This window comes from Phascolarctos cinereus, unplaced genomic scaffold, assembly GCF_003287225.1.
Source record: "Phascolarctos cinereus isolate Bilbo 61053 unplaced genomic scaffold, phaCin_HiC Scaffold_5;HRSCAF=322, whole genome shotgun sequence".
Taxonomy (NCBI): domain Eukaryota; kingdom Metazoa; phylum Chordata; class Mammalia; order Diprotodontia; family Phascolarctidae; genus Phascolarctos; species Phascolarctos cinereus.
This window is the reverse complement of record NW_027555958.1, coordinates 249,094,203-249,104,399: the sequence shown is the minus strand read 5'-3', so window position 1 is coordinate 249,104,399 and position 10,197 is coordinate 249,094,203. Positions and strand designations below refer to the sequence as shown.

Genomic DNA, 10,197 nt, shown 5'->3' with positions numbered 1-10,197 from the left:
AGTTCCCTTACAGACATTACCAGATGTGGAGTGGTATTACCTTTTTAATCATAATCCACCTCAATTTGATGTTAGAACCATATTTTTTTTCCATGCTTTGTGTTTGAGTGAGTTATTGGCCTATCCAAAAGGAAGAGGGAAGAGACATGGGAATGAGAATGGCAAGGAAATAATGAAAGACAAGCAAAAATAGGGTGCAAAATGGCAAATAAAGCAGTTGGAGAGAAAAAGAGTTAAAATAATAAAATGGGAGATTAAAGAAATATGAGCACATACTACATGCCCAGCACTGCACTACACACTGTAATTGTGAATTCAAAAGCAAGAATATATTAGATATTCTTGTAATAACAGTGCTACAGCAGTTGGTAGATACTAGATTTCATTAAATATTTGTTGACTCGATATTTTTAAGAAAGAAAAGAGGACATACAACTATAGCTGGAAATGAGAGAGGAATGAGGGCAGAGAAATATAGAGGGAAGCAAATTTTGAGACAAGAAAATAAAGAAGTATAAGATAGAGATATGATGGAGGGCATCAGAGAATGCTCTCTATTAATCATAACTTGAAAAAATAATTGCCAAGGTTTTTCAGGGATTTTAGCAATTGACTCCCACTTTGAAACAGTCTGATTTCCATAGAAGCCTTGCTGTAAAAGGTCCCATGGTACTACTTTGTTTCTGATTCTTTACCATTTTTTTTCCCCAAAGGAGCCCATAAACAAAATGACAAGATTTTAGGGCAGGAAGGAAACCGAACAGTCCAACTTTTTAAAATCATGCTTATAATTGAAGAATTCTTGAACTGAAGGCTTTTTTTTTGTCTCAAACATTATTGGGAAAAAGGAAACCCACAGAAAAGATGAACAGGATATACAATGTCAGTTCCAGAGGATATTTCACCCTGGTGGGTTTCTCTGACCAGCCTCAGCTGGAGAATGTACTGTTTTGGCTTATGCTGATTTTTTATTGCTTGACCATTGTGGGTAACATTACCATCATCCTTATTTCCTTCCTGGAACCTAGACTCCATACACCCATGTACTTCTTCCTCTCCAATTTTTCCCTACTAGAGCTCTGTTTCACCACCAGCTGTGTACCTCAGATGTTGGTCAATCTCTGGGGGCCAGAGAAGACAATCAGTTACATCGGTTGTGCCATTCAACTATATGTTTTCTTGTGGCTTGGAGCTACCGAGTGTATTCTACTTGTTATCATGGCTGTGGATCGTTCTGTGGCAATCTGTCGACCACTACATTATGTCTCCATCATGCACCCCCGCCTCTGTCTTCAGCTAGTAATTCTGGCATGGGGAAGTGGCCTGATTCAATCAATAATCCAGATACCATCCACCTTACATTTGCCTTTCTGTCATCACCACAGAGTGGATGATTTTGTATGTGAGGTACCAGCCATGATTCGCCTATCCTGTGGGGACACTACCTATAATGAGATTCAGCTATCTATATCGAGCATCATTCTCCTGGTAGTTCCTTTGACCCTCATCCTGATCTCCTATGGTGCCATCACCAATGCAATCCTGAAGGTGAAGTCAACTGCTGGGCAGAAGAAGGCCATTGGCATCTGTGGCTCCCACCTTCTAGTGATATCCCTTTTTTATTGTACTGTCACAGCTGTCTACCTTCAACCCAAGAGCCAATATAGTGAGAAACAGGAAAAGTTCTTTACCCTCTTCTACGCTGTAGTCACTCCCACACTCAACCCTCTCATATATACTTTAAGGAATAAGGAAGTAAAGATAGCATTAAGGCAGTTAGTAAAGAGAAACTGCATCATCTTGGAGATCTATAGAAGATGATAAAATGAAAACATAGAAAATTAATGCTAGAAATACACACACAAACATATTCACACATACATAAATAATGTATTATACACACAAATGTGTGCGTGACATCTAGCTACAAGGTAATTATAAAGATAAATAACTAAATAACTAAAAACCACCTCCCAAAGCTCCGCTCCCAGTCTCTCTTTACATTGCTCAAAGACAGGCCATCTTTAATAGGCCCCATATCCTTTTAGGCTGCTGCATTTTTAGGTATTCAGGTTTAAAATTAAACCCTTTCCAATAATTCTAGGGAAACTTGATCCTAGTTCAAATTGAAGCCATGATTCATAATTCATATCAGGCTCAAGAGGAAAGAAAGGGGTTGAGTATAGAAGAGTACAGAAATTAGAAGTAGAAGACTCTTTAGGGAGGTACCCTGAAGTATGTTATTGGTTACTTTTACAACTATTTTTTTTTAGAAAGAAATAGGTAGACAGCACAAAGACCTAGTTAAGGTAGACAATGGACCCAATTACAAGGATTCTTAAAGTTTATCCTCCATAGAGTCAAGAACAAATGTGCACCAGCATTTTTAGGGGGTGACTCTTGAATACAACCTTCACTTGGGTTTAACTTATGGTCTAAAGCAATAATTGTGAACTCCCTGTAGTCACATCCCAACCGGTCATTGACACCAATTGATGGCCACAGACTTCATTCAACCAAACAATCATCACAATTTAAAAAAAAAAAAAGAGAAAAGAGAAGAGAAGAAGAGAACTGAAGAGAAGAAAAAAAGAAAAGAAAGTTTCCCAGAAATACAAGGGAAAATATGTTAAAATAACATAAGAGAATCCACAGAATACCAATAGAAATAAAGTAGATATTTAATTCATCAAGGAACAGCAGAGGCAAACTTTGGAATGATGTATCTCAAGAGAATACATTTTAAGGAAAGGAAGGAAAAAACTGCACCCATTTCAATCAAAATCAACTATCATAACAGAGAATTTTGCTTGATTTAGAAGAAATCAAAGAAGAAAATAGGATATGACTAAAAACAAAGATAATCTATTTAAACCACAAAATAGCACATCCTGCAAAGCAAGGCATATTAGTAAAATTAAAGCAGTGTGTGTTCAGTAAAAGGAAAAATTCATGATAAAATAATAATTCAGTATCCAGTGAAAGGAAATAATTAAGTGATTCCTTTGAAAAGACCCAAAGTCATCAGGGTACTTAACATGTCAACTAATCATGCAGAAAAAGGTCAAGCACTTGAAGATAGCAATGAAAGACTAAGAAACACATTTCACACACATATGTTAACGTAAATATGGTGTATATATACATATATATCTTTTCATTTCTTAATCTTTCATTACTAGATGAACCTGCTTGACTTTGTTCTCTTTGCTCAGTTTGCTTGTTCAATACTTCAATCACTTCTCACTTCTTTTAAAGGAATAATTCAAATTCTTCCTTTTTACTGAACATTTTATAATTATAATTTTATTCATCGAGATTATGATGATGATGCTCAGCTTTGGATGGGGCTAGACAAAGCCATGACCATGGATGGATGAGTCATTTACTTCTTGAATTACATATTGTCTAACAGACATTGAGAAAACACTGAGGACAAAAATGGGTTAAATAATCTAAAGGAAAAATCAGGAAAAGAGTAGATGTAAGAAATGAGTTAATATGCCAGGTACGAACTTATGGGACACAGTTCCACAAAGCAGTCCTCAGAAGTAAATTACTATCTCTGAAAAGTAATGTTGACCAAGTTTTTAGTGAGCATCAATACGTTAACGAGCAATTAAGAAAACTAAAAATTGACAGATCATTAACCCTAAAATAAGTGCAAAAGAAGAAACTTTGATAGCAGAGAAATTTGGTGGGGGGGAAGGATTATATGGCCTATGAACAAAAGCAATAAAGAAACTAACAAATTCAATAAGCCTTTAGTTAGCTGCAAAATAAGCTAATCAAGGGGAAAATAGAATAAGATGGTAGATTAGTAGCTTTATGCAAACTTCTTCAACCCCTCAACCTCAAAAGAAAGGAATTCTGAGAAAATCATAGAATAATTAGTGATAATTCTACAAGATAGAATACCTCCAAACAAGGTGAAAATTGCATTAATTAGTACTGAAGAACTTTAAAGTTCTCACTCGACATCCCCACCTCCAACCCTCAACCTACTCCACAATAATGAATACAAACTAACTTGTAACCAAGTATATGACTGTAGAGATCCCCTGCATCTTTTGCTCAGTGCCTTTGACCAAACACTCCACTCCTTCCCACTCCACAGGAAGTTTAAAACATTAATGCCACCCAGCCGCATAAAGAAAAGTATGATAAGGGACCAAACAATGGAAACGCATGTGCCGAGTAGCAATGCTGAAAATCATGGTTTAGAGGGAAGCAGTGTGTCAGGTCAGATAGGGACTTGGGGCTGGGGGGAAATGGAGCTAGTCTTATCCTCTCAGAGGTTACACAGGATAAGGACTTGGGGAAAAGTCTTCCATATTCTCACTAAACAAAGAAACTCAGGCTTCCTGAACCCCCATCCACTTGTTCCGAAACTGAGCACAGCATAACGACCTTCATACCCTCATGCTCTTCTAGAAGCTTTATGGATTCTCCATTGCCTTTAGGATAAAATGCAAAAGCATCTCTTCAGCATTTAAGACACTTCTGATTCTAATACCAACCTATTTTTATTATTTATTACTTCATGTCACTCCCAACCACATACTGTATATTCATACCAAAGACTGTAACATATTGTTCCTCATACATGATACAACTTTCAGATTCTGTGCCTTTGCACAGGTTCTACTCTCTCCTGTAATGCTCTCACCTTTGCTCTTGTAATCCCTCCCTTCCATCAAGATTCAGGCCAAGGTACCACCTCCTACAAAGGCCTTCCCTGATCCTCTCAGTTAGTGTGTTCTCTCTCTCTCTCTCTCTCTCTCTCTCTCTCTCTCTCTCTCTCTCTCTCTCTCTCTCTCTCTTTCTCTCTCTCTCTCTCTCTCTCTCTTAAATTATTCTGTATATATGTTGTATTTACTCATTTTGTACATATTTTTCTCCAGTTGAAGTCAAGCTTCTTCAAATCAGGAATTATTTCATTTATGTCTTTGTATCCCCAACACCTCATATGATTGCTGACACAAGATATGTGCTGAATATATGCTTATTGAATTAAATTGAATAGTCATGCTTTGACTTGAATCATTGAGATTAATTTCAGATAATACCATTGACTAATGTAATTTTCCTTCTGAGGAGAATCTTGTTCCCCAAACTCATACTCGCTTTGAATGACCAGAGAATAATTAATACTATTACTCATTCTTCCCATTAATTGTTAATCTATCAAAGTTAATTGCCACCTGTCAGGAACAACTACTCTTCCAAGGGCATATAAGCATCAAGGTCATCATGATCCATTGTTGGTTCATGAGAGACAGCCAAATGACCATCCTTTTATTATTTGCTTGCCATAATTAATAAAATGATTAATTACCAGAAATTACGTCTCTCAAACTTTTTTATTTTAGTTTTTTTTCTGAAGCTTTTATTTATTTTTTTTAAGATGTGTTTTTAAAACTTTGGGTTCCAAATTTTCTCCCTTCCTCCCTCCCCACCCACCCTCATTGAAAAGGCAAGCAACTCAATACAGGTTATAGGTGTGTAGTCATGCAAAACACTCCCATAGTAGTTATGGTGTGAAAAACTAAGCATATTCCCTTCATCCTATCCTACCTCCCATTTATTCTGTTCTCTCTTTTGACCCTGTCCCTCCTCAGAAGTGTTTGCTTCTGATTATCTTCTCCCCCAATCTGCCTCCCCTCTATCAACCCCCTTCTCTCTTGTCCCCTTCCCCCCTTATTTTCCTGTAGAGTAAGATACATTTCCATACCCCAATTGTGTATGTTATTCCCTCCTTAAGCCAAATCCTATGAGAATATGATTCACTTATTCCCTTTCATCTTCCCCCATTTCCCCTCCATTGTAAAAGCCTTTTCTTGTCTGTTTCATGTGAGATAATTCACCCCATTTTACCTCTCCCTTTCTCCTTCTCCCAGTATAATCCTCTCTCATCATTTAATTTTATTTTCCAGATATCACCCCTTCATCTTCAACTCACCCTGTGCCCTCTATCTATCTATTTATCTATCTATCTATCTATCTATCTATCTATCTATCTATCTATCTACCTATCTATCTACATAAATATATTTTTTCCCTCCCACTATCCTAATACTGACAAAAGACTCACAACTTACAAATATCATCTTTCCATGCAGGAATGTAAACAGTTCAACCTTAATAAGTCTCTTATGGTTTCTCTTTCCTGTTTACCTCTTCATGTTCCACTTGAGTCTTGTATTTGAAAGTCAAATTTTCTATTCAGCTCTGGTCTTTTCATCAAGAATGCTTGAAAGTCACCTATTTCACTGAATGACCATTTTTTCCCCCTGAAGGATTATACTCAGTTTTTCTGGGTAGGTGATTCTTGGTTGGAATCCTTTCTCCTTTGCCCTCTTGGATATTATATTCCATGCCCGCTGGTCCCTTAATGTAGAAGCTGCTAAATCTTGTGTAATCCTGATTGTGTTTCCACAACACTTGAATTGTTTCTTTCTGGCTGCCTGCAATATTTTCTCCTTGACCTGGGAATTCTGGAATTTGGCTACAATATTCCTAGGAGTTTTCCTTTGGGGATCCCTTTCAGGAGGGGATTGGTGGATTCTTTCAATTTCTAGTTTGCCCTCTGTTTCTAAAACATCAGGGCAGCTTTCCTTGATAATTTCTTGAAAGATGATGTCTAGGCTCTTTTTGATCATAGCTTTCAGAATAGTCCAAAAATTTTTAAATTCTCTCTCCTGGATCCATTTTCCAGGTCAGTTGTTTTTCCAATGAGATATTTCACATTCTCTTGTGTTTTTTTCATTATTTTGGATTTGTTTTACAATGCCTTGATTTCTCATGAAGTCACTATCTTCCAACTGCTCTATTCTAATTTTTAAGAAAGTATTTTGTTCAGTAAGCTTTTGGACTTCCTTTTCCATTTGGCCAATTTTTGTTTTTAGGGTATTCTTCTCCTCATTGCCACTCAGGTTAGGCTATTTTTTAAGGTGTTATTTTCTTCAGTATTTTTTGGGTCTCTTTTCGCATCACTCTCAGTTTTTTTCTCTACTTCTCTTACTTGCTTCTCAAAATCCTTTTTGAGCTCTCCCATGGCCTGGGACCAATTCAAATTTTTCTTGGAGGCTTTGGATGTAGGAGCTTTGGCTTTGTTGTCTTCTTCTGGTTGTATATTTTGATCTTCTTTGTCACCAAAGTAAGATAATACAGTCTGACTCTTTTTGCACTGCTTGCTCATGATCCCAGCAAGTTACTTGAGTTATAAAGTCTTTGTTAAGGTAGGGGTCTGTTTCCAGTAAGAAGAATGTACTTCAAGGGTTTTGTGCAGCTGTTTTCAGAGATACTTCTAGGGACCTGAAAATTTTCAGTTCTTACAAGGTGGTGTGATAAGGTGTTTACTACTTTTCTGGCCTGTGCTGTGGTGTATGAGTGACCACAAGCACTCTTTTCTGCCTTGGAACTGTGAGGAGGATTTCCTCTCTATCCCCACCACAAGCTCCACCATACCAGCACTACTCCTCACCCCAGGACCACCACCCAGAACTGTGACCCAGATCCAAGCATGGGCAAAGCAAGAGAATCCTGCACCAGCAGAGAGATCCCTGCAACCTCCCTCAGATCAGCCACCAGATTCCCCCTCAGTCTGTGGGCCAGAAGTTCAGGAGGCAGCTGCCACCCCAGGTCCATGCTTGGGGACTAAAGCTGAGACAACCACACTTCTCTCTCTCACCACTGACTTTTCCTACTGACCATCTAAAGTTGTCTTTGGCATTTGTGGGTTGAGAGTTCTAGAAACTGCCACAGCTGCCTGCGATTCAGCCCTCTGAGGCCTGCTCCAGGTTTGCTGATGCCTGTGCACCCACGCTGAACTGAGTTCCTCTTTCAGTCTGGTGTGATATACCTTTCTGATCGACCATCCAGGTTGTCTTGGGCTGGAAATTTGTTTCACTTTGTCTTTTTGTGCGTTCTGCTGCTTTAGAATTTGTTTAGAGCCATTTTTATAGGTATTTGAAGGGGTTTGGGGGAGAGCTCAAGCAAGTCAGTGCTTTTACTCCACCATCTTGGCTCTACCTCCTCTCAAACATTTTTTATACATCATAGTTTGGCAACCATGAAGGGATAAGAGCTATGCACACTAAATTTTTAACAAAAACCAAAGTTCTCCTATATCTTGGCCCCAAGTGGAGAATTTCTTCACAAGGGAAGGTTTCTGTTAAGACTCTGGCTGTATGATATGACTCTGTCTATTACCAGTAACTAGATTTTCCCTGGATAAGTTTATATGTTCTATGTCTGTTTTAAATGTGTTTCTTGATGCTGCAGCACTCTTAATTTTCACTTTCAACAGCAGGGGATTTTGTTGATCAGGTTACAGAGACTAACTGTGATTAGTACACACAAATTTTGGTGCTGTAGGTCACCCAAGAAATTTTAGATTGATTTTGAAATTGCTGCCTGGGTATTTCAGGCCTGCTATAAGAAGTAGACATGGCTTGTAGCTTCTTGCAAGTAGAATTTCTGTATAAAGAAAACTGAGGCAAGCTGTGAGAATATGAAACTCTTTTTTTTCTAGGCAACTGGGGTTAAGTGACTTGCCCAGGGTCACATAGCTAGCAAGAAAGAGAATATGAAACTCTTGTAAAAGCTATAAGTCCTGGGGAGCATGTGTTCAGGTAGCCTTAAATGGAGGAATTAGATCAAAATGTAGGATTGAGTGTGGCACTAAGCAAAAAAATATACTGTGAGTACAGTAGGAAGCTAAATACAGGTAAGTAAAAAAAAATCACTTGAGCAGAGTAGAAGGCACTCCCAAGCTAGGAAAGTAGCTTTTATATCTCATCTTTGATTTCTAGTCATTAAGACTCTGTGTGTTCTGTCTGTGTCTGTGTTTCATCTCTGTGGGAATCATAAAATAAAGCCTACATTTGCTAAGTGGGGGAACTGAAAAGCAGGGTAAGACTCTTTCTGGCTATAAAGTTTGAAAGAGTAATTTAAGGGAAAAAAAGAGAGAGTTTTCTCTCTGTCTTTTAATTGTGGCCAAAATCAAAAAACAGACAGGGAAGGGGAACTTTCCTCAATGTGTAAGAGTTTGTAGATTTGGAGGTGGAAGCAGAGAAGAGATTTTTCTCTGAGAAGTAAAAACACCAAGTTTTTCTTTGAGTGGGGCTATCCTAGTTTCAAGCTGTTAAGATCTTAGACCCAGCATCCCATAGACAATGTAGCTATTAACATAGGCATAGCCTATAAGGGCTGATGAGGGAATTCTACCTTTGATTCTTACAGGGCAAATCACCATTTCAAGAGAGATTAATTAAATAGCCACTTAAAGCCACCTGCAAAAGGGATTTTTTTGGTCACTCCAAAGTTTTTGAACTAAGATTCAATGGGATTCCAAAGCTAAAATTTGTAGATTATGTTTAATTAAATCTAGAGAAATGTCTTTGCAACCCAATATATCTGACATCACAATAATGTATTTAAAACTGCAAAGTTAAGTTGTGTTTTGCTTTCTTTTTGTCTTTTGAGACACTTTGATTAGTCTTTGCTAAGACATTAAGAGACACCCTATTTTCCAGAGCTAAGGCCCAGCAAGCAATCTATGCCCTGAGCTTGGCATAGCAGCAATCCTTTGCTCTCACCCTCTAGCAAAATCACATAATTATTCTATTGCTTTGACCAGCACCAGATGCTCTCTGAGCTTAGACAAGAACTTAATTGAATGGAATACCATTATGAAGACTTCTCAGTGTAATTAAGATTTGGGACAAGACTATTCTGGATCTGGTATTGGGTCTAGGAGGTGGGATAGGGTTAAGTATGGACTTCTGTAAGATCATTTTTTTTTCTTTTCTCCTGGTGCCAGACATTAGTTGTTGGAATTTGTCTAATTGTTAAAGCTCTGGCCTGGTGTTTGACCTTACCCAAATGCGTTTTCTTTTTTGGCTCCCATTCATCTACCAGTCTTGGGAAACCCTAAATTCTTCAAGTCCCCTTATCTCCCTTTGACGGGATTTTACTTAGATGTCTTCCTGTTCCCAACATTGTCTGTTCAATCCCTAAAACCTTCCAAAACAATTGTAAATTATCTTCCTAACTGCACATTTCTTTTAATTGCTTCTTTGACATCTCAACAAACTAAGAAATATAGAGATGTATACTATGTCCTTTGTCCTATGTTAGAGTCTGGTGTGTAAGATTGTGAGCCGAATTAACGGGCAGTGGGGGGGGGAGGAA

The 10,197-nt window shown here is 38.0% G+C and overlaps 1 protein-coding gene across 1 annotated transcript; it reads left to right on the top strand.

Moving 5' to 3' along the window:
* The first annotated feature begins 864 nt into the window (after positions 1-864).
* Positions 865-9,682, top strand: LOC110202645 (olfactory receptor 2H2-like). Its single transcript, XM_020978880.1, has 2 exons — positions 865-1,779; positions 9,662-9,682. The coding sequence occupies exons 1-2, from the start codon at positions 865-867 to the stop codon at positions 9,680-9,682; spliced, it is 936 nt and encodes a 311-aa protein (XP_020834539.1).
* The last annotated feature ends 515 nt before the right edge of the window (positions 9,683-10,197 follow it).

Bases quoted from the DNA above. Each gene is read 5' to 3' on its own strand.
- LOC110202645 (XM_020978880.1), top strand. From the start codon at position 865: ATGAACAGGATATACAATGTCAGTTCCAGAGGATATTTCACCCTGGTG. The intron at 1,780-9,661 runs GTAAAGAGAAAC...ATGCTCTCTGAG, and splicing joins AGATAGCATTAAGGCAGTTA to CTTAGACAAGAACTTAATTG.